Source organism: Astatotilapia calliptera, chromosome 10 (genome assembly GCF_964374335.1).
Source record: "Astatotilapia calliptera chromosome 10, fAstCal68.1, whole genome shotgun sequence".
NCBI lineage: Eukaryota > Metazoa > Chordata > Actinopteri > Cichliformes > Cichlidae > Astatotilapia > Astatotilapia calliptera.
In genome coordinates, this window is record NC_137431.1 from 4,263,198 (window position 1) to 4,288,865 (window position 25,668).

Below are 25,668 nucleotides of genomic sequence, written 5' to 3' on the forward strand. Positions count from 1 at the left end.
AACAAAGTTCAAATGTGACAAACTGAGTGAACCTCTCATTCATATAAAACATCTATAAGTATAGACCAGCCTACATGTGTTCAAGTGTTCAGAAACTCTGTAATCCAGAGGAAGCTAGTTATTTGTAGCTAGTTAAACATAAATGATCAGTAAACATCCTGCTAGGGCTGGACTGTTCACCAACATCACATAACCTTTAAAATATAGGTTCTCAAACTAAATGAGGAACAATTAGTTCCTCATCGCTGTAATCACAATAGGATCTGGTTATGGTCAGGAAGCAAAAACTATACATGTGGGTATGTGGGGATTGTTCCAGATCCTTTCATAGACATAAACTATCACACTGCACCCACTGTTGCCTGGGGTGTTGCATTTATTTGGACAGAGCCAGTCAGGAGAAGCAGCGGGGGTGATAATGTTGGGGGATCTGTCAAAAATAAAGACTTGTCAGGCAGAAGGCCGAGCTCGGCGTAAGGCAACATCTTCCAGCCAATGATGTGACCTATCAAAAACCTGGAAAAGCAACTGCTGTAAAATTAGTATTATAAACTTCCACATCGGGCTTTGGTGTCTTCTTTTAAGCGCATTAATGAAATAATTTCTAGATCATTTTCACTGTTTCACCAGTTAAGCACCACCAATGCAGCCCCCTGTTTGGCTTGAATGCTGGCCTCCTTTACACCTGAACACCCACTTAGCAAATCTTGCCCAGAGTGTTTTGTATACACTTGTCTGGGTAAAAGTTTCATACACACAAACACAGTGGGCATACTGTTCTCCTGTGTTATTGATGACCTTCATTTCAAAATACAACTGCCGATTTAAGTGTTTTCTTAGACTGATAGGATTCATGTTAAATAGTGATTAAGCAAGCTTTTTGACTAACTTCATTAGTATTGTGACTACTTTGACTGACAGGTATTTTAACTTGGGCAGCAGCAGCTGATTGGTACCTTACCTCCATTAATTGAACAGGACCTCCGCACTGCTTTTTATAGTGTTTATGCCTCTTACAATATTGCCTGCTCTTTAGTATATATTGTCCAACAGGTTTGTGCTTTCCGTGAGTGAAAACTAAGAAATTTTGAATGTGCCAATGCCCTCTTTATAACGCCAATTAGTTCAGTAGCCAATAAGAGCTAAGTGGATCCATGAAGCTGGAGCCAAATGCTATTAATATGGAAGCAGTTTGTTTAGTTAATGAAGTTTTAATGACATTTGTAGAATGACATAGGCCTTTAACAGTATGAGCATGTGTCCAATAACAGCTATGCTAACAACACCATAGTATGCTCCATTTGATTACTTAGCAAATCAATTCTTTAAATTACTTTATGTGAATATTAGCATACAACGTAATTTGAAAATGGAATGCCTAAGTTATTCTTTACATTATATATGCTAAGAATGGCATCACATATATTCTTACATTGCAGCTAAGAGACAGCTAGCTAATTCTGCCACTAGCAAAATTAAGTCTTAGTGTTAATGCTAGTTAGCTAGCTTGCTAACAGCTAATGCATTATACCTACTTGTGTACTAACTTCTGTGTAACATCAAACAGTCTTGATTTCAGGCATCAGTAAATCAATTGCACAAGGTAAATATACATGCTAATACTTGCTTCTTACAGTAACAGCCAACATATCGGGGTTAGCCAACTACACAACATGTATCTAGCATTGGTTGCTTTGTCTCATCAGTCAACTTAGACTCAATATAAACACTCTGACAATGTCCATTGCAGTTTTCTAACAGCTGTGACTGCCAGGTTACACACAGCTCCTTTAACTTCAGTCATGTGCTGTTCATGGTTTTATCTTCTCTTCACGAAACATGCAATATTTTTAGTACCAAGAGAAAATCATGCAGTGTCATGAAAAAAGATAAAACCATGAACAGCACATGACTGACTATATATGCACACAGCGTAGGAATATGAATTAACTCATGTAATCTCCCCCAAAGCTTCACATGAAGGTGGATTTGTATCTCCCTTTGCCTTTCAGCAGACTCTTAAATATTTGAAGTTTACTTTACAAAGAAGCTCCTTGTCCTTGAAAACCTCAAATACAAGTCATATCAAAAGTTTACAGCCAGAGGGAAAGAACGTGCGAGTTTGTTTCAATGTGCTTTGTGAGCAGCGTACCTGAAAACCATGCTTGCCCCTCCACCATGTGGTGTCCTCTTTAGGGGGCATGTCAATCACAGACACGATGTCGCCAACCTGCAGAGAGTAACAAGCTGACATCAATGATTGTTATAACTGAAACGACAATACATCTAAGCTGACTTCCTCTTACAAGTGCATATTTAGTAAGGATTGTTTAGAGCTGAAAAGCTTGTCTTGAAAGACAAAAAAACAAACACCTACTCAGTTTTCATATTTATTTACTGGTAATATCTGGACCGAAGGCATCTTTATTGCTGTTTCAGTTTGTTTTCCTCTTGTATCACCATCTGTGTAACATTAACTGCTACAAAGCCAGTTTAAAAAATAGGTGTAAAGAATTCACTCTCATATTTTGACACAGAGTAAGTGAGAGTGTGCGCTAATACTAGTCATCGACAAAACAAGCATTCATAAGCTGTTAGCTCTATCGGGGTTTTGCCTCAGTAACACAGCATGGGTCTACTAAGAATTTTAAGGTGTAAGTCACTGGACAGTCACTTTTTACTGTTTAGGGAATCAGCATGTAGAAATCTTTATTTCCACAATTTAATACAGCTTTAAAAAAAAGTTTGAAACTCCAGTACAGCTTTTGGAGAGGGAGCAGTCACATGCTGTTGTAATAAAAGTGATTGTGAATGACCATGGCAGACCCAAACATGCTTTGCAGCATACTTTATTTCTCGCACACACGGTTGCTGTAACAGTACACTCAACGGCTGCAGCTCTCCTGCTGCCAGCCGTACGCATAAACACCAAACACAGGACCCAGTGCAATATTTAAGTCGGCGGGGCATGATTGCAGATGCCGTGCAGGTGCGTCCGCCTTCCCTGCACGGCATCGCAGAACACACCCCGCCACCGTGATTTATCTTACATCATACAAAGTTACACCAGTTAGTCAGAGATAAATGAAAGCAAAGCAACAATAGACTACACTGAGTTACTGAAGCTAATGACACAGAGACAACTCTCTACATATATGTATATTTGTCCTTTAAAGACAACATCCATACATCTTCTGCTTAACTGGGGTGTTGCAGGGGCAGCAGCCTATGCAGGGAAACCCAGACCTCCCTCTCCCCAGCCGTCACCTCCCACCAAGCAATAGAATCTCTCTAATGTCTCCTAGGTCTATCTGTGGCCTCCTCCTGGTAGGCACCTCACACAGAAAGCACCCAGGAGGCATCTTAGTCAGATGCAAGAACCACCTTGTTGCAGTGCTATAAGGAAAACAAGTATTAACCATATTAACCTGCCTAAACACGTTTCATCGCCAACCTTTGGATCATCTCTGTATCAGGGACTTTCTCCTGGCAGCAAGCTAATGAAGCTGAGGCTTGTGTGTGATGCCTCGCCCCATCAGTAACCTAACTGTTCTCCACAGCACTTTGATGGCTCAAGCTTCCTGGAGCTCACTCTTCTGTGTGTGCTAGTGAAGGAGCTGATATTAACAGAATGATTCACAACCATCAGGTTCTGTGGAAGCCATTGCCCAGACTTTTATATGGCAACGGCTACAAGGAGTCACAAGTGAGAGCTGGGTGCAGTGGACAAAAACAGAAAGTACATCATGTTCCCCCATCTCTCATTCATGTATGTGACATGGTTGAAGCTACAGATCTGTTTCTATTAAAAAGGAAAAAGGCGTGACCGTCACCTCAAAGGACAGCTCGTCTGAGGCCTGGGCTGTGTAGCGCTTTATGACATGAGCAGCAGCAATCGCTGGAACATTGATGGACGATTCTTCATGAACCAGCAGATGATTCCCCTTATTGTCCACCTGATGAAAACACAAACCCAAAACTTACATGTCAGGTTAACAGAAGCAGCCATCAGCTAACAAATGCTAATATAAGAGTGCACTAAATATGTTTCTATTGGTGCTTCCAGACTGAAAATGTGTAAGGGTACAAAGACAACCTGCAGGGCTTAAGTTACAATTGATAGGAATAAATTAATACCTATGAATGTTTGAAGTCCCTGATAATATTTACTTTATCTATATCAATAAATACTAGATGGTTATGTGTAACTTCAGCAGTCCTTTAGTTAAATTATTCTTTTACAGGAAGTGTATTTACCTCCATCCACGTGAGGGCAGGCCCACAATTGATCTTGTTGTCAGCAATTGCTGAGAGCCGGGAGAGGTAAGCCAACAACATCTGGGAAACTGACTAAACATGGACAAAAACACAGAGAGCAGTTAGTGTCATTACATTTACTTCACAATAGTGCCATTTACTAGTGCAACAATTCATTACAAACACAGTAAATTTCAAAGTCTGCTGCCAAAACAAGTCATTATAGTTAAAGATCCCTTTTAATGGTTTAAAGTCTGCTTGCTTTTGCTATGTGTTCACAAAGGCAGCACATTTTCCAGCTAATGATGAGGTCTGCATAAAAGTACACAAACAACTTGAAATGACTTTAGCTCTGACCTAATGTTACAAGGGATATTTAGCTTTATAGTTTCTGGTACCACAATTCCCCAAATTGAGACATTATAAAACAGTAAAACTTTGATCAGCAGAATGTTTGAGATCAAAGTTCTGTCATGTAAAAACCATGTAAACCACGGCTTCCTACTATCGATATTAATGCCTCATGACAATGAATTCTAAGGGCGATCGTGGCTCAAAGAGTTGGCAGTTCGTCTTGTAACCAGAAGGTTGCCGGTTCGAGCCCCGGCTCGGACAGTCTCGGTCGTTGTGTCTTTGGGCAAGACACTTCACCTGCTGCCTACTGGTGTTGGCCAGAGGGGCCGATGGTGCGATATGGCAGCCTCGCTTCTGTCAGTCTGCCCCAGGGCAGCTGTGGCTACAACTGTAGCTGCCTCCACCAGTGTGTGAATGTGAGAGTGAATGAATAGTGGAATTGTAAAGCGCTATATAAATGCAATCCATTATTATTATTATTCTCTGATCTAAGCTTGAGTCTGGCTCAGAATACTGATAAAAGTCTGTAACAGCAAGACTACAAATCACTTTGGGATTTAAGCCATACAGGTTTCCACAAATCTACAGTTTCTGCATACATAATGTAAAAATAATAAGCCTTGAGGGTGTTGATCAAAATAAGGCACTGATTTTGCTCACAGTCCCTGGATGCTCCAATACCTCAGACTGATCAGTCAGACTGTCCAATCGAGGCAGCTCAGGCAGCTGTGAGAAGCGTCGGTCGTAGATGCAGAGGTGCAGGTGTTTGTCCAGGACACGAAAATCCTCATAGCTGCGCTTCACAATCCAACTTCGACCCTTCGGAACAATGCAAGCGTAACCGCCAAAAAGAAGAGAGAACACAAACAGTTGACTGAAGGGATACATATTTCTATTAAATTGGGCTAAGGTTAAATTCAAATGATAAAAAGCAGAGCTTAGCTGTCAGATACAACATAAGCTTGAGAGTAGGAAACATTTTACATGCAATTTGCAACAAATGATAAAGAGTTCTTATATATGTAGCACCTCATTGTTTGTCTTGTTAGAGTTTAAAAGGCCAAGTCTGTACACCGTTTTACAAACGTTCCTCATAAACAGACTGATAAAACATGGAAACAAATTATCTGTTCCTCTAAATCAATGGAAGAGTATCTAAGATTTAAAAAAATGTTTTAAAAAATCTAAAAAGGGGCTCAAGTCGCCCACAGATTTGTCTACTTTGTATTAAAAAGTATTCACTGATCATCGACACCTTATCCAGCCCTCGCTTGTAGAATAAATAATAGAATAATTTTGTTTCCAAACCACTAAATTAAATCTAACTTAAATAACTTAAATAACAGTTGCTCCGTGTATTGGCTATTTCTGTTTTAAACAACAAGAAACCTCAAAAACCCTCTCAGAGAAACTAGTGTTCAAAAAAAGTCTTCTGCTTTGATCTGGCCTAGAAAAACTGTCTTTGAGGCAAGGACTTGCACGAGTGGGACTGCAGTGCAACACTCAGCCCACTGATTCCAGCGCTGTTTTAAAGAGCTGGCTGGGAGAGATGCCACTGGGAGAGCTCTGTTGGCTTGGGGAACTCGATGCTTCCCTGTCCCACTTACAGATGCTTCTCCAAGTTAACCCACCTATCTGGGTTTGTGGAACTGAAACTGGGGTTAGGGTTAGTGTAGATTTAGCAGTAATTCCAATGACTTTAAGTAGTTACAATTTCCAAGTGCCCCGCCACATACTTGTGTGCCATTGCCATGGTGCTGCAAATTGAAGATAATCTGTACATTTGAATGCATGAAACTGGAATAAAAATGTGTCACAAGGCAAAGCTTATGAGCATCTGGTTTGCACGTCTGTTTGTTTGCTGTACTTCATATCTCTGGTTGAATCCAGCTGTGTAAAGATTTGTAAATTTTCAATTAATTTTAAATAAAATCAGTGCTTTTCTTAAATTTAGCCAATTAGCTTTGAAATTTAGATTTTTCAGTCAAAGTAAAAAAATAAAAATACTCCATAAAAAATGCAACAACCCGTTTCTAGTTCTTTCTGAAAATGAGTCGAAGGATTTAAACTGTGAAGCCTTCCTTCCCACATTCTTCAAATCACTCTCCCAGCTGTGGCATTCATCCACAGCTCTTTTCATTTCCTACATAACTTTGATTTCTTTCAGATAACAGCTTAGGCATTTCAGAAATGACCTGTTGAGAGGGAGAAGTCTGCTGATATCTCAACAGGTGCTATTCAACATTTGAGGTGTATGTGTTCGGCTAAACAGGAGCCTATGTGGTTTGTGCATCGTTATACAAATTATAAGACACACTTAAAAAGTTGAGTGACTGCAGTACAAAGAATAAATAAATAAATATGTTCAGGTTTATATGAAGCTAATATCTCCATCAAGCTAGTCCCATTGTGTGCCAGCACATAGTGCCTCAAAGCACAGGACTGACCAGACCAACAATAGTTGCTCAGCACCCACACAACTTGCCAAATATCATCTGATTCTCAAAAATTAGATTGAAAAGTTGCCATTTTGACATAGTGGAGAAGACTTGGCATACATTACTGAAGTTTATCTAAAAAAAAATAATTGAATGGGAACTTTAGAAGTTGATCCAAAATGACAAGGAATGCTTCATCACTGTGCAAAGTTAGAGACAACAACAGTCAAATTTAAAGCAGGTATAATTTATTGGTTTTATATCAGTGTAGTCACTACACTTTCTCACAGCATGTGCCACCGGCAGATGGAATGATGGATGATATTGAGACTGAAAGACGGCACAGAAACAGCAGCAGCTCAGGAACAAGCCTGTCAGTAAAGCATGTGCTGAGTATGGCCTAGAAATCACAAGGTCAAAATGAAATGTGCCCCCTAGGGTGGTTAAGAATGACCAAGCTAAGATCATTTGGGACTTCCAGATAGAGATGGACAAACTGGTGATGGCACTTAGGGCAGTGACCTCCAAACTGGGCAAGTGGTTCCAGCAGATCCCATCGACAACATCTGAGATCTCTGTCCAGAACACTGCAGTCCTGGGAACAGCTAAGATGCTATGCAGCACCCTCAAGCTCCCGGGCCTCTGGTAGAGGACCCGAGCTTGAACAATAAAGACTTCCCACAGCCAAGTTTGTTTTTTGTTTTACATACACACACTAATGCACCACCAATGCACAGGAGTTTGCAGTCTTACCTGGCAGTAAATATGAACCAAGTACACCAGCTCCTTAGATTCATAGCCATTCCGCGTCACTTCGCTTTGTTCATCGCCAAGGGACAGCTGAAAAACAAAGAGAAGGTCTGAGGCATTCGATGAGCATAACATGGGTTACTTCAAGCAACTGTGGTTCTTTAAATATGATTAAAAAGTATTGGTTTATCTTGCCTTGTTTTATCATATGCATCTCTGCCTGACATATGTGACAAACGCAGGCTCATGAATGGTTTCAGGAGTAGTTTTGTGGGCTTGGGCCATATCAAAGTGCCATCCACACACAAACTTGTAATAGTAGACCTCGGTCCTCAGTTAACGGAAGTCAGTTCATTTCTTTTTCTAACGTTACATCTTTCTCTACAGAGAACTGCTTTGGCATGATGAACTACAGAAGCACCAGTGACCTGCTGAGCTACACTCAAGGCTCTGCCCCATATATTAGGATGGCCGACCAGCCCCTCCATACTTATTCTAAGCACGTTTTTCGGTGACCAAGCAAGTAGGGAAGTTTTGTTGAAATGCTTCACTCTCTTATAAAAAAAAACAGGGATTCATTAATGCTTGGTTACCAGGGTAACCCCAGTTCTCTGAAGACCCAGCTGCACTTGCATGACCAGTCATGGACGCTCTACTACCACTATGCCTGTTTAATATACACACCAGTCACTTCAAGAACACTCCCTCATTTCTTAAAGAACAAAGGACATTGTTTGCATTGCATGAAAACACACAGATCTATGGACATCTGTCTGAACGTGACCCACAGCTGATGGACTTTTTTGTGGTTGAGCATCCACTCCCCGTACAGTGGTTTCCCTCTGGAGAGCAAATCTGCTCTGGTGTTCAACACACCAGGAACATGAGTCGGCAGGAGGTGCTTGCTGCTCCACATAATCAGGCAGAAAGAAAGCTTGTGTAATGTCACGAAACAAGTGCATCCCTGACAGTTTATATACACCACCACTGTTGCATTCTGTCCTGACCGAGACATGGCAATTTTTCAGGAGCAGCAAGAAATAGAGACCATGGTTCCCTTGGGAAACAGAGCAATGTGCAGGAAAATTTTCTTCATGCAACCTCTCGATAGAAAACCCTGAAAAGAAACTGTTCATTTCAAGGTCCAGATATTTAATATTCAGAGTGGGAGACGGCACACTCTTGATACAATTGATGATGAAAATCAAGCCAGACAGGCTGCATAATAGTGCCTGGGTGTTTTTCTCCAGTGCCTCTTCACACATACTAGAAAATCTTTCAAATATACAAACACACTGAGCCCTGCTGCCTGCCAAGGGTTCAGAGTTGCCTTAACATACTTGGAGAAAACCCCAAGGGTGAGTGCCAGTCTGAAAAAGAGGGTCTGCTATTCTTAGACTATGCCCTAAAGGGCATTCAAAATTATGAATTTGTATTTGCTGAAGTGAGAATTGAGGGAACATAAATCCATTTAGGTATCCATTCATTATCTTTTCCAGTGCATTGCTTCCTGCCCTTCAGCCTACAAGAGAAGAAACTTTGCTGTCCAAAGCCCTTTCAGCTCCCCCTGCACCCAATGAACATGCCGTGCTATTGAACCTGGATGGTTTCATTGCAAACTGTAACCTCTGGCAATGCATGTCATGCTCTATGGTCCAGGACCACTCTAATGATCTTCACAGGAAAGAAAGTGAGTACCTGGTGTGGAACCAGGGGCTATTATAAAAGGGGGAGGGGGATTCCATGTCCTTGAAGTGATTGGTCTGTTTTAGAAAGATGTGGTGGTAGTGGAGCTTCTGTTATTGGTTACGCCACAAGGTGCTTCCCATAGTGAGATACTGAGTGTGGTTGCAAAGAGAACCAGAGGTTCTTTTTCAGTGTTTCTTTATGGGAATGTAGCTCACTCCTGGATTGCGTCAGCAGTCCTAAAGCTAAGCTCCAGCACTTCTCAGGATCTCAAGCTGAACCCGAGATACAACATCTGTCAGACAAATTCAAACAATTGATGTAAATTATGATCCTGGAAATAAAAGGATATAATGATAATTAAAGTTATGAGCTCCAAGTGAACAGAGGCAACGGCCAACATGCTGATGGAATATAGTAAGTGCTCGCTAAGAGCAAAGTACTCTATTGGGGTGATATGGTACTATCAGGTAGCCAAATATCTTATAGGAGGTAAATTTGCAAAAATCATATGAAAAGTGTGTAAGAACAGCCTAACACTAGAAACGGTATTCACCAAATTTATAGCACATGTTGTCATATCATCTGGCACTAGGTCTTGTATGCAGAGACACCTCATAATTGGGGTCTTCCAGTGCACATTGCCACTATGACATAATTTGCGTAGCCATGGTGACAGGTTGCCATCCCACCAGTCTATTCTGAGGCAGGGAAGACTGGTTGAACAGATTTAATTGTTCAAAACCGCACGTCTTTGTGTTCAACATACTGTTATTGTCTCTTCTTTGATACTAGCCATTTAATGAAACAGCCTCATGTGGTTTCCCAATCCCTCTTTTATACCAGTGATACAAAGAAAAGTTGAACAGGTGTTTTAATCTTGCATTATATAAGAGCTGGTGCTTTTGAACCTGCTCTATTTCCCATAGGAGAAGCTATCATGTCAGATAGTTGTGCTAATGTTTGCAATCACTGGCTCCACTGCAGAGATTCAGGAAGTTCAGAACTTAAAACAGCATTTTCAGGGCAGCCCATCCATCCATCTATGAATCATTTGTCTCCACGTCAGAATAAAAATAAATACAGAACATAAAGAATGAATATATATTCATTACGTTCTGTACTTGCAAAGGTGAATGAATACCAGGTCAATGCCATTATGTGTCACTTCTATTCTCCCCAAATCTATGCCTGGTCTTTGGTTGCCAGTCTACTGCAGGGAGGTTTGGTTGCTGATTTATTGATAGGAATTAGTTGTACGACTGAGAAAACTGAAAAAGTTTGCAGACACTCTTATTTTGAATAAAAAAGTGATTACATTTTGTAAAATACAAATTAAAAAAAACAAATTTTTAACTTTTGTATTAACTGTGAAATTGTGAAAGAGTAAGTGACCCGCTCATGAAACATTTTTATCTTCTATCCCATTTGCTGCATCATTATGTTAGATCTGCATTTTGTGTTAACACAAACAAAAGTTCTGCTTTCACAACAGCAGACATAAAAACTGAGATCGAGGGTATTTATGTGCTGTGTGGGTCCACTAAACAGAGCCTGTCGGAACAATGTCATTGTGCCAGTGCGGGGGATGAAAACACATGGAAGTGTTCTGGATCCCATTAAAGCAAGTTTGATTTAATACAGTTGTTGAATATTGACTGGTCAGCCTCGAAAGAGGGAAACAGAAGACAGGAAACAGCCAAGGTTAGCTGGTTAGCGCCACTTAACTTTCAAAATAAAAGCAAGGGAATTGTTTACAAGTAAAGCATTGAAAAGGATAAAAGCTAATAAAACAAAAACAAATTGAACTGTACTTGGAAGTTAATACCCAAAAACACAGCGATGCACTTTTGGAACAAGTCCACAGGAGAAAGAGGTCCCAAACGTGGATGGGACGTGGAGAAATTTTCAACTGTTTTTAAAAAAAAAATCTACTAAAAGTGTTCATGTTAACATCAGCATTTAATGTTTTTCATGATAGTAAAGTAAAATGCTACCTTCGATTAACCTGTTAACATCGGAGTCAGAACTAAACAAAAGAAGAGTATTTCTGTCAATACTTTTGATCTTGGATTGTTAGCATTGATTAGCATGATTCAATATCATGTAAAAATACAACTCAAGTGAAAAACAGCAACAAAAATCTAGAGAAGAGGTGGTGATGGGCACAAAAAGAGAGATTGCGGGTACCCAAAGACAAAGAAGGCTGCATGCAACTGTTACAGTAAAACCAATAGATGTCAGTAGTTAATCCTAGTTACAGTGGCTGCTGTAGGACCAACAGCTCTGGCTGATTTTCGTATGTTTGAACCTGACTTCAGTTCAGGAGATCAGGCTTGAGGTGAGGAGGAGGAAGAGGATGACAATTTATCCAAAAACTGGTCACGTTCTCCTTTTCCTTTGTGTTTTCTCTGCTTTAGTTAAGGAAAGCCTCCTTAGATGATAAAGCATAGATATGATCCTATATGTTTTGAGTCAGACAATGCAGAATCTGGCTAATCACCTGGCCTCACAGAAATCATCTGAGGCTGATGCAAGTTTTGGTTTTCCAGGTATCAGGAAATACTTAGTTTGCTAAGTAATAAATTGGCAAAGTTATCACGAACTGGGCTGATGGTGTAAAAATGAATGGCGTGTCACCGGCTGCTCACACTGCTTAAAAACACACAAACAACAACAAAAACAACATAAAAACCCATCTAAAGTCCAGCTGCTCAGTGGTGACTGGACCAGGGCGAGACGTGGCTTTTTAAAAGTATTTTGGTCTGGACTGCACACATGGACCAATCGATAAAACAGGCTGTTATCAACTTAGAACTAGGACACTAGTGTCACCAGTATGACTGTATCGTCTAACCTGACAACATTTTTAGTGTTTATAAATGATTCATCAATGTCATTATCAAAGTATTCTTTATTTTGAAGATTTGTTTTTTTCATGATCTGTTGATCACAATCTGACAAAAAACAGAAAATGCAGGAAGTGTGAAAGCACTGCTGCAAATTTAAAAGCCGCCTTTTGGATAAGTTCAGTTTACTTGATGGAGGTTCTACTTCCTTAGAAGTGGCAGTTATACATATGAGGTCATTCTTTATCCTATCCAACCCCATAATACTGCTCCATGCAGTCTTTTGTCTTAGTGACTTTTATGTGACTGTTACTGTCAGGGTTTGTTTGGTAAAGTTGTTTCTCAGCAATAAAAAGGAAAGACATGAGGTCATTCAATCCATCAGGTACTGGCTTTTTAAACAAAAGCCATTTTGTCTGGTTTCTGGCTTCTTTCAGTTTTTGTGTATTTTGCGTTCACTGTTTATTTCAATTTATTGCTGTGCTTGTATGTATTTGTTATTACTGATTGCTGTGTATAAGCCAAATTGCCTCTCAGGGACATTAAAGTGCTACTCTGCTCTGCTCTTAAGCAAGTGGTGTGTATGCGTGATTATAAGTTGTTCCACATGATGTTGCTGAGCATCAATATTTTGCACCCAAAGTTCTTTTGGAAATGCTTCAGGGTGCAGTCACTGTGGAACTTTTTGATTTAGCAATATCCGAGTGTGTTGTCATGCAAACTGTGGGACTCCATCCAGCACACGAAAGGCTCTGTGCTGTTTCTGCAATACATTTATGTGCATGTGAACGGTTACGACTCAATTTGGGATGATGAGGAACTTTCTGGTCACAAAACACTTAAAGGTTAAAAAAAATGTTATGTAAAGAAGATGATACTGTGAACAAAGAGAACATCATGCCTCTCAGTGGCAATCTCAGGATCACCTTGATTGTGGCAGGGATATACATACAGCAGCTAATATTACCTGAGAAACAAACAATACTGCAAAGTAATGCCAGCACAGCAATAGCAGGGTTACAATAAGTCACAGAGGCTTATGTAGCTAAAATCTATTGTATAGCAAATCAAGGCCGGTAAAAAGAGGAATAAACTCCAAGCTTAGAGTCAGATCTGTTGGGTTTGAAGCCAGAATACTAACATGCTCAGAAAATAACACAAAGTAAACACAAAGCGAAGGATTTCTTAACTTCCAGGCAGCTGTCACATTAACCACAACAACAAAATCTGACTGGTGAATTGAATATATTGATGATCTGTTCTGCTGGGAAACCTCGGGCCCTGTGATTCATGTGAATATCACTTTGATATCTCCCAAACACCTAAACCAAGCTGCAGACCAAGCACAAAGGCAGCAGCCTCCCTATAGCAGGACAATGGCTCCAAAATCTTTTAAATACTCAAACAGTCTTATTATTTCTATGGTTTGTTAATGTTTTTTAAATATATTTTCCCTGTTTTTTTTTACTAGTGCATGATATGATGTAATAGGTCTTTATCATCAGAAGGTAGCAGTAATTCAGCTAGATGCTGATTTCCTGGTTACCACAGGGGAACACCAGTAAAATATCTGTGGCACGGTGAGCGGTGAGACTACATGTCTGTTTCTCTCTACAGTTTTGTACACTAATAATGGCAAAACCACTTCAACACTAGTTTCTAGAACATTACACCTAATATGATTCACACTGTGTATGAACAAAACACAGACTTTTGTTTTATTTCCCAGAAAGACACTTTCTCAAACTATGATGATAACGGTTAGAGAGACCCTGGCTGTGATTCCCAAGTCCCCGATGATCATCTCTGCTGACAGCATGTAGAAATTACAGATAGCATCTACTGAATAAACGAGGCTGGGGGTAAGTGAACTGCAGGTTGGCTCCCAGCTGAAAAACAACAGAACTGAAGTGAGCACCCCAGAGACATTTTCAGCTGTGATGAAGGTTTTCAAAACAAAGGCAGCAGTTTTGCCATTTCAGCAAGCACGTCTGCTTTTATTAAGAACTTTTGAAGAGAACCTGCAAATGCTCCCATGCACCCAAACTGGGAAGCATGCCGCACACGTTACCTACCATTCTAGGCCTGTTTTCTGCATTTCCTGCAGCTCGCCACATTGCAATTCGCTTTCAATCCAACTTGTGCTGCACTAGCACACATTGTCCCTGAGACCACAAAGGCAGCTGCAATCTTGCCAGTACTTGGCAAACTATGGTTTCAAAAACCACAGCTCCAGAATAATAGCATAGGAACAGACTGCCTTTCACAGGAAATGAGAAATACTGAAGAATTCTGGATATACTGGTTTAAGTTCAAACCCTACCCACAGATAACAACAAGGCTGACATGAAGGATTTGGATCAATGTCATGAAAATCAAAAGAAAAACACACAAAAAAAAGTCAAAACAACAACAAAAACCCACACTGGTTTCCTCACTGTGGTCATGCTGTGCTATATATGGTCATACTGGGGAAAAATATATATCACTGGATGGTCTGTCCCTCAGCTGTTCTTGTTTACAGTGTTGTAAAAGCTGGCCTGTGGAATTCCTAAAAGAAAGAGAAAAGCCCTTTCACGTTGATCATTTTCCAAAGACATTTACTTGGAGATCCGTGTTAAACTCAGCTGTCGCTCTAACAAAGGTTTCTGCATGCAGTGCCACACCGATATCTCGGCCACAAGCTTTTTTTCACGAGTCCTGCAGGCACACAAGGACAACGGGGAAGCACAGCTCTGTAACCGCAGCAGCAGAACACTGTTACAGAAAGAACTGAAAGGGCAGAAAAAGCCCTCATACTTACAGTAGGTCAGCTCTGGTTTACGTTCCTTCCCTTCATGCAGCTCCTTAACGCTCCAACACCTGTCCAGTCTCTGTTCCTCAAGTCTAAGAATGTACATCCAAGCTTGGGTTTCTCCGCCACGGAGCACAATTCCCCTTGGCGGGACGTAAATGTCAGCTCCCCACTTTCTTTCACATACAGTGTAAGCACTCCCAGTGTGGGATCCGGAGAGAGAAAGAGAGAGGAGGGGGCAACAATATCATCAGCAGCTGGTGTTAGAGGATGAAAGCCGGTTTGGTGGATTACTCAACGGGACAGCTTTCATCTCCTCCATTTTGCCTTCTCTTCCATTCCACCATTGGGATGCCCAATTTTAAACCTTCTTTCTCTGGAGGCTGGCACCCAACACAACTTTGAAAATCTGACTAGCAGCAGCAAAACATAAATGGAAACAACCTGGTTTAAATGTCCAAAAAACAAAACAAAAAGAAAGATGTGTTCTTCAGTCCTGTTCTGGCAACCTCACCGTCTGCTCTCTGTGTCCTGCACCACATGCTATTCTCTTTTTTCCTCCTCTTCCCTGTCTGACATGCTGGATCACCCCTCCCCCTTCTCTCCTCCTCTTAACCCTCTTTGGTTGGTATGTTCCCAGGACAAAGAGCAGGGATGGAGAGAGAGAGGAGCAGAGGAGAAGGAAAGGGAGGGGAGAGGGTGTGTGTGCACTTGCCAGGGAGCTGTTTTCCCTCCTTCCACATCTGCAGTCCTCGCTGTGCTGTCCTCAAGCAAAGTGGCATCTGACTGAAAGTGATCTACTGAGGAGACATTCAGCTCTTCCAAGAACACAATTACCATGACTTCCCATTATCAAACTTCAAAATGCACCCAATTAAGCTTTTCAATAAGTGATGATCTGCAAATGCAGTAAATAATGGGAAGCTATTCATATAACCTAATAACCTAAATAAGCTCCCAGCCTACCCCACTTGCAAAGTAGAAATAGAGTCACCAAAAATACGCTCTGCTAAAGGGCCTGCTCCCAGCCAGCTACCTTAAAAAAACTGAAGCAGAAGTTGAATCAGCTGTGGCAACTTCACGTGTACCATCCACATATAAGATGGATTAAAAAGAGACTGCAAACAGCCTGGCTTACCAAAAAGGTAATAGCCACGAGGGTACAGAGCCGCATGGGGGGGTGCAAGTCTCTCCCAGTTCTGCGTGAAAAACATGCAAACAAACAGTTCAAATATCCACACAGTCCAATTCAACTTATGGGTACAGACAGTGGCGGAGGTGTGGTCCCTGGCTCAGCTGCAGGGGAGGGGTGGTGCAGTGAGCTCAAGGGGCGGTGCCAGGCAGGTGAGTGGACAGGTGGTGGTGATGGCACTGACGAGCTCTCGACTGTTTTTAGTGACGCTGGAGTGGAGAGGGGGAGGGTTCTTCAGAAGGCGTGCACAACGCTGAAGGAGAGCAGCAGTGGGAAGTGTGTGTGCCAAACCCTAGAAGTACACTGCTCTGTGTGTGTGTGTGTGTGTGTGTGTGTGTGTGTGTGTGTGTGTGTGTGTGTGTGTGTCCGGTCCTTCTACGCAGATTTCTCAAGATGGTGTGATGATCACAAATAATATCTCTAACACCACCTGCTGCACTATCTTTTACCAAAGGAATGGGGCAATGTGACAGCAGTCACCACTGAGCCAAAACTTTCTAAGCCTTCATAAAAACACAGATTTCCACATAAGCCGTGAGCTGCTCAGCTGAGACGCCTGCTCTGACCGATTGCTGGAGAACAGCTTCACTTCGTTTTCTACTATAAGTCTGCTTATGAATATCAAATGATAATCCAATGATGACCCAGTTCATCCTGTCTCTGCTCTGCTGTGCCAGTGACAGGTTGGACTGATTTATCCAAACCACATGCGCAGAGGTCGGATATTATTGTTCCAGGAAACATCACTGTAGTCCAACTTGCAGACACAAAAAGCTAAAAGCACTGATTGAACACAACTATTTCCCACGTTCCTGTGTTGGCTATGGAGAAAATACAGCAGTGGAGAAATCTCAAGTTTTGTTTCTGACTCTAAAATTAGTTATTAGAGACACCCAAGTTAGGTTGAAAAGAACTGCAGTCAGGCACTGAGTGTGTGGGGTTTCTACTATACACACCTCGCTGACGGACAAAAGTTGTTTGCAACACGCACTTCCAATGGAGACACGTCACCAAGAGCTACAAAGGTTAACCTCATGGTGAGCCTTGAAGACTAACCACACTGCCTAGAAAATATTTATGCATATTACACATTGTGTCTAATCCATCACACAGATACTGAGATATTTCAGTCCAGACCAACGTGGCAAACAGATGGCTCGACAGAAACGCTACCCTAATGTGTGAATAAAAATAACAGTGTGATCGGTATCAAGCATTTATGATATTTTTAATTATACGTATAACACTTCAAAATAAAATACCAACATTATTTTGATGTATCGAAATAGAGCAGCAGTGCTCGGCAGCCCAGATTGCTCTACTTTGTTTTCTCTGCTGCAGAGCTGATCGGTCCAAACGGCTGCAAGAACCTGACACAAAAGTGTCAGGCCAATAAATTCGCCTGCGCTACTACGCAAACAGAATGAGTTTATTAAATCAAATTTCTCTACTAGTTATTAAAGTGTATGTCAGTACACTAGGTCAGAGCTTCTTATTAATGTGTTATGATTACAGGCTGAAGTTTGCAGAACATAAAATATGACTAAAAATAAATGGCGGGTCTCCAGTGGCACCATTTTCACACTGTAGTATTTTTACTCGGATGTAGAGCTGAAGGGGTTTTGAGTGCACGGCTGCCTGTGGGCCTTTGCTGCAGTGTCAAGGAGCTGGATCTAAAATCATTAAAGCTAAAAAAATAAAAATAAAAATGGGGATCTAACCGTACTGAGGAGAGCAATGGAATTTAAACAGGGGGAGAGAGGTCGCTGTTAGGGGATGAGATGATGGTTTGGAACAAAAAATCCTTTTCTTACTTTAGCGTACATATATTTGCACACAGATTATAAATCTATACATTTTGGAACTTGAAAACAATTCGTTGTTTACACTTACATGCAAACATATTCAAGTTATTTGATGAACATGCAAACTCTCAGCTTTGATTTCAGGGCCTGAACAAAAATACGACAGGAATTGGTCATTTCTAAACAGTTTCCTGTTTTTGGGAGCTTAAATACAATTTGGAAATTCACCCAAAAGCTGGTAAGATGCGTGCATTTCATTCAGTATTTTTTTATTTTATGAAGCCCATAAAAGATCTGGAAAAGATTCGAAGTGCGGTATTTGAAAATGGATGTTGCTGCAGTGAACCTACAACATGGACTCTCAATTTAAGTAAGATTATCAAACAAGAACAATCCAGACACAGGGTGGGAATTTTCAGACTGTCAATACAACATTCTGGGGAAAAAAAGTGCATCAGTGAGCTCAACATCTGCACGAAACCCAAACGACCATGACAGCAGTAATCAACATCTTTGGTAATGAAACATCTGTTACAGCAACCTTTATTGGCACTGGCTCTCCTGCACTGAGTGAAGACAAAAGCACAGCATCGCTAATATTCCAAATAATACGCTAATATTTGTCCAAATGCAGAAAGTTAACTGGACGATGTTTCACAGGTCAAGGACCCAAAATAGACGAAAAAAACTGACGAACACAAAGGAGGACATGCAAGCACTTCTCTTCCTGGGTTTATGTCATTGAAATGATTCTGTTTCACACTGGAATGCAGAAAACACCAAAGAAAAAGTATCTCCTTGACAAGCTTGCAGCTTTGTTGTCTTAAGCCCAACTTCATTTTTATAAGAGCAGAAATGAGTAATGAGGCTTTGTGAATGTGCTTTCAGCGCTTCTAGGAGTTAACCTCACTCTAGGCCCCGCAGGTCAGGACAGGACAGCGTGGTTTGTCAAGTGTAAAGGCGGAAAGGGAAATCAATCAGCCCAGTCGAGCTGCAAATGTTATAGGAAGACAGGGTACAGGGAACAGAGTGGACCGGTAATGTTTCTTCTTTGTGGGAAAATCATAAAATATAAAACAGCACAGTGGGAACATGTGCCTGCAGACGTGATCTATTTGCCTTATGACAAAATCCTGTTTCGCACATGCATGTGATACACATTAACTGATCTTAATGGTCGCTGGTGGGGAGAGCTTTCCCTCTGCTTCACAGGAAATGTTGCGTCTGATACGTCCAGTTGAGCTCAACAAAGAAAGAAAATATAAAGACATAAAGCATCATAGCTATGTGGAATAGACCCAAGATCTCAAAAGCACTCCTGATTAATCTAAAGAGGACCTATTAAACCACTGCAGCATGAAAAAAGTGGTTATTTATGTTATGTTTCTTCAAATTTTTCAAAATGGACTGATCTGGAATATAATGTATTTGTGTATTCTCAGCACAAATTCATTTAGAACATGATTGTCTGATGATGATGTGTTGATGGTAATGAAAATTTAAGCCATTTCCTTATGTTTTCTTTTCTTCTTCTTTTTTTTACCTCAGTTCCATTACCCCATAGGTAATGGAATTGAGCGGCCCTCATCACCCTTCCTCTAGTCTGTCACAGGAGCAGGTGATGTATTTGCATGCATGTAACATGTGTAGAATGTAGGCATAAAAACATTATTATACTGCCCTTGAACAGGCACTGCTCTAGTTAAAGGGAAAGTGCTGAAGTCTAGCAGTATTTATTAATGCATTTGTTACATTTGTTGTTATTGAAACTTTTAGGACCTTTCAACCTTTGAGTTCACCTCCACTCTTCAGCTTTATACTACTTTAACTTTGAGTGTGCGCACTCTTACCCAACTTGCAAGATGCCATTCATCAATGTCTACAAGCACTGCAACTCTAAAGACCTTTCACTGACATACAGCATTGTGGTGCTCAAATTATTTCTGTGTCTCATGGTTATTGTGTGTGTGTGTGTGTGTGTGTGTGTGTGTGTGTGTGTGTGTGTGTGTGTGTGTGTGTGTGTGTGTATGGGGGCTCTGGCTGGTCTTTTGTTTCCCCAACAAGGGCAGAATGCATCCAAGCGTTACATCATCCTCAGCTCACAGGCAGTGGAGAGCGGTCCTCTGAATGAACATGTGACAAAGGGTCTGACATCATCTCTCTGTCGGCCAAGGCCCTCATTCTGTTTTCTCCAGGCAACCACACAGTATGACCCTAAATATCATACAGATGGAAACCCATTAGAAAACCTGCAGGTTATTGTTAAGTGTCCTGTGTTTCTAAATGACGGGTTGCCTGGCTGTATGCTTTGGAGTTGTACTGCAGCTGATGGATTGGGTCCCACTGGGGGGGAGGGAATGCATCTCTCACGGTGCTTTGTGAGCAGAGGGGGTGACTGGGCAGGAGAAGCGTATTTTGTGTCGATGCTGGGGATGGACTCGAGCAGGAGATGGCTAGAAAGCCGAATGGAGGAGTAAGAAAAGAGACAAATAAAGACAGGCCCTCATCACCCTTCCTCTAGTCTGTCACAGGAGCAGCTGAGACACATCAGCTGTACAGCAACGCACAGCAAGGCAGTCTAAAGGAGCCCTGAGAGGGACGTCAGTCTTCGTCACATACATGGCTGCACACACACCCTGCTACTGTTATTCACCCACACACAAATCACACCCTCAATAACTGCCTGAACCACCGTCAGCATGAGAGAGGGGGCGTTCTTTCACATGTGTCTGACAGCCCTCTGCGTTGGCCTGCGCCTGCTGTGTTTTGCTTGTACGTGTCGTCTTCCAGGTTGCTGGTAGGTGCGGTAACTGGGAGCACCTGGCCACTCTCCTCGGAGCATACCTCAGCTTTCTCTCTCTCTCCATTCACCCTGCACCGTGTTATTTGTCTGGTTGGTTTTGAACTGGTTACTTTAGGGCTCACATTACACACCTAACATTCAATCACTCATCCAACTGCTGACACACTAACAAATGCCAATGTAAAGTTTTATGTGGTTAATAACTTTGTAAACCATGTCTCTCCCATATTTGTTAAGGCTCTTAACAGCTGTTAAACTGGTTTATTTCCATGATTATCCACCTTAAAAGTCACACTCAATGTTTCTTACTATAAGTCTGCCATAATGCACTTTATGGCATTGTACTTGGTTCAGTGTTTCAGTCCTATTAGTGTCTTCAGTGCTGTTGTGTGTGTACAAAGGCGGTGCTGGAACAAATCGCACTACTACTCCCTCTAATGCATTTCTGGGAGAGTACTGTCCTGCTCGTAGTAGTAGTGTACTATACTGTGTTGAAATGTGTTGAAGCAGAGGCAAACAGATTGGCTGATGCAGACTTCATCCTACACCAAGATAATGAGCCAAAACGGAAGAAAATAAGGCCGAAGGCTTCAAATAGTGTAAGAGAAGCACAGATTGTGAGCACAGACCAAGTGTGGGTCTGATGACCTAAATTTCATCATCAGACGGTGAGTGAGGCAGTCCGAGCAGCCGTCCACGTGCTTGCCTGTTTTTTGTGACCATGTCAACTTATCTCTGGAGACTTTACATTACAGTGTTATAACTGCACCCCAGACAGAGATGCATAACAGAAATGACTAAATGACAGAATGAAACAGCCCGTTACTGTCACACACACACACACACACACACACACACACACACACACACACACACACACACACACACACACACACACACACACACACTACAACCTTTAGCCATTTCTGACGCCTGTGAATAACTTAAATACTGTTAATAATCATACAGATGACAGTCAGCACCACTAACACTGTTTCTGGAAAGGACCTGTTTGTGTGACTTTCACCCTCACACACATTTTATTAGTAAAATGTGTAACAGTGTGGTCTTCAGTGTGGTCAATGTGGAAAAGGCAGGGCAAAATGCTAGGCTAATGAGCAACAATAAGGGTGAGTGGTGCTGGCTGGCTAGTTGGCAGGCACAGTGGGACAGTGGTGATGAAGTCAATACATTTACTTTGCTGGTCTCTGGCTCCAGACTTTGTCATGCAGCCCTTGGCCTGCAAGGCTGGGAGGGGCTAAGAGGAAGAGCGAGAAGCTGGGGGCGATTCAACCGAGACATCATGGAGGGCACAGACTATGGGGGGGCAGTGCATGCATGGGCCAACACACTGTGACAGTGTGCCAGGTCACAGAGGAAAGGCCAGAGCCATTCTGACAAACAGTATTAATTAAAAATTAACAACTAATATAGAATACAAGGTCGAGTCTTCAGCTATCAGTCTTCTAGAGAGGAATCAGCTTCTAGTTTAGTTTCAGGAGACACACACATCTATACTTTTAACATTAGGATTAAAATATTCATTTAGCTTAGAGCTGGATCAGGTGCTCGGGCTGCTGAGGAACATCCACGATGCACTGAGCACCTTCTGTAGTTTACAGTTTGTGCTTTGCTCAATTTGTTATCCTCAACTCTGTATGCGCTGCCTCTTCCTGAACCTTAAAGGCTTCACACTACCGTCGCCATGTGCTGGCTTATAAAGAATTACCTAATTATTGGGGTAATATATCTAATAATGTGGGTCTTTACCTTTTAAAGCTCCTTGACTACTGCTGTGACCTATACAATAAGAACAGAACAAAATCAGTCTGACCAGAGTATCTAAATCTGCCCTTTCATCTCACATCCAACTGTTCACCTGTCATTTCATTTATCGCATGCACTGATATCAACGTTGTTTTAGATGGCGTGTATATCATTTGGTGCAAAACCATATCTGTCTCAAGTAGATTAAATAACCAGCAGTGAATTCAGTTGGCTGAGGTCTCTTCTGCATACTTCAGATTCCAGCCTCAAGCACTAGCTTCAGAAAGAGTGGAGGACAGCATACACAGCAGCACAGAATGACACAAATATCAGCAGGGACTTATCCATTCTCTTAGGAATGGTTTTAGCCAATGCACAGAGGATTTAAAGTGTCAGACAAGGTTAATCAATACCAATTCATCCACCTTCTCTACATCCAACTTAATAGGTTTCTAAGTTTTGACATTTAATAGATTCTCAAGAGTGCACCAACAGTACTGTGCCAAAATCAATACAAACTTTCATGGCCACCCATAGCAAGATGACCTAAACTGCATTTTTTCAGACCACTCACTTTGATGTGAAGTCTGCGCTAGATCCGCCTGAAGCTAGTTCAATTAAAAGAAAGGAAGGCTTACTCATCCTAATGAGAGCTGCAGAGAAACAAACAGGAGTCCTACTTGGAGCCATCACTCCTGCTTCTGTTTGCTCCAAAACATCAATGTCTGCCAAATCAAACTCATACATGACTGTGCAGCCACAGGGCACCAGGATGTAGCTAAGGTCACAGATTTAGTCCTTATTATTACTACCACTACTACTACATGTGTTAGACATTCGGTGCCAACATTCAAAAACATCTTTTTTTCCCCCTCTAAGTGATGAAATAAAACATTCACATTTATCATAATCCAGATGAAAACTCTGCAACAGGCCAGTCACCTGTCCATGATGTACCCCACCTCTCACTCTATGACAGCTGGGATACATTCCAGGATTCCTTTCTTTAAGTAAAACCTATTCTGAACCACCTGTGGCTTCACATAAGAACCACAATCAAACGTATTTCTTAGAGAAATGCCACAAATGACCTCGTTGGAAAATAAGCTCAGACAAATGTCATAGATATTTGTAGAAAAACCTAAATATACTATTCTTTGTTCATATAGTGTAGCATTGAAGTGTCAGCTGTCAGTTAGTAACAACCTTCTATCTAGTGCCATTGTTTTTAAATGCTTTCAGAAGTGCAAAAATTAGGCATAATGGTTATTATAATTAGTCTCGAACAGCTGTCAAGATAAAAAGATATTTTTTTATATTTTCCAAAGATCATTTGTGATGCATTTGTGTCTGATGTCACAGCACCATCATCAAATCAATTATAGTCTTTTTGGAGTGACTCTATTCAGATTTGTAACAGCATAGAATGTACAAAAAGGAAAAGCTGCTGTCATTAGATCCTTTCTGTATGGCCTGCAAATCTTTTTAGAGCAACAGTATTTTAAGGCAACAAGTTTCTCTAACATCAAAGCAACTAAATAAGCAAAAAGTTCTGCACTAGATTAATTTGGAAGTCTTGTTAAGGTACAGTCAGACAGAAGAAGGTTGGAAGAACCTTACTTTGTCAACACCACTCTAAGGTTATGCTTTTGTTTTCATTTATTTAACATTTAAACCAGATTCTTCCTCTGAGGAATACGATGTCTGGACTAAATTTCACAGCAAGTCACAGTTGTCAATACACTGCAAAGAAACCCTCTGAGGACAAAAGCAATGCATGATATTGTTTTCATTTTTTATAGTCTGAATCTGAATTGATTAAAGTGTAAGACTGCATCGCATCATTTTGGCTTTTTAAAACCCAAATCGACACAAAAATGTGTAGCTGGCTGCACTCAAGTGTGCATACACTATTCAGTACTTGTCATTAACCAAATCTCCAAAAATAATATGTCTGAAACGGCCTCTTTTACGATTACATCAGAACAGCACTTCATCAGCAGCACGACTGGCTGAAAACCCCAAACATGTGACCAGTAATGCCACTTCTTTGTGTCAAAACGGAGCAAACAGTGAATCAACACAGAGCACACGGACACATTAAAATGTAATGAACAGACCACTCTGTGAGCAGCCACAGAGAAGATTTAAAAGACTTTGAAAGTAAAGGTTAAGCCATGTCTCCATCTTTGCCAGAACGACTGACAGTCTGTCAGTCAAACGTTCCATCTACAAAGCCAGCATCATAAGAAAAGGACTGCCACGTAAGTGGTGCTCTCAGGGCTTGTGGGACTGTGCCATTATTATTTTTCCACAACAAAACTTTGTGTGACTCACATTCTCCTCTGGCAAAGATTTTTATTATGGAAGTGAAATAATAATAATGGAATAATGGAATAAGTATTCCAGCAGAAGGCCCAATTCCAAAGCTGAACCTAAGTCCTACCCTGCCTCAGTCCAGCACAGAGGAAACATAAAACCTCACTGGACCTGCTCCACATACATTACTATTTATTTGGGATTTTTTCACTTCAATGGTGGAGATGCATAAGGAAAAATGAAATATACTTAATGTGAAAATCTGTGCTGTTCATAGAATCTGTGAAGAAGATGTAAAAATGTGCAGCAGCGTGTCTATGAAACACCCTGAATGATTTCTTGGGCATCAACATTCTCACTTATCATTTATAAAAAACTTTACTATTTATGCCGTGTCAGAATCATTAGGGAGCAAGTAAATAGAATGCAGTTGTGACCAATTCATTAAACAAGCAAACATGTTTGGTTGAGGCGAGATAAGACATAATATATTGAGTGACATGGGGAACAAATAGCAAATAATTAATCCCTAAGCAAACACAGAAGACATGAGTTTCCACTGGGGTTCAGCTGGCTCAGAAGAAGAGGCAGGAGCTGCACTGAATACTAAAAGTACACAGGAGGCAACACAAAGACACAAGGCTACTTAAAGGC

General features: G+C 41.2%; 1 protein-coding gene across 6 annotated transcripts in view; it reads right to left on the minus strand.

Moving 5' to 3' along the window:
• arhgap32b (Rho GTPase activating protein 32b) overlaps positions 1-25,668 on the minus strand; it is a 119,089-nt gene that overhangs the window by 27,707 nt on the left and 65,714 nt on the right. For 5 of the 6 annotated variants that reach the window (XM_080306985.1, XM_080306983.1, XM_080306981.1 and 2 more), the window contains exons 6-10: positions 7,803-7,889; positions 5,293-5,430; positions 4,258-4,350; positions 3,834-3,956; positions 2,153-2,230 (exon numbers count right to left, since the gene is read on the minus strand). In XM_080306985.1, the coding sequence (XP_080163111.1) occupies positions 2,153-2,230; positions 3,834-3,956; positions 4,258-4,350; positions 5,293-5,430; positions 7,803-7,889 (519 nt within the window). Of the gene's footprint in view, positions 1-2,152; positions 2,231-3,833; positions 3,957-4,257; positions 4,351-5,292; positions 5,431-7,802; positions 7,890-15,137; positions 15,667-25,668 lie in introns of those variants that run through there. The other variant, XM_080306986.1, reaches the window with a different exon arrangement.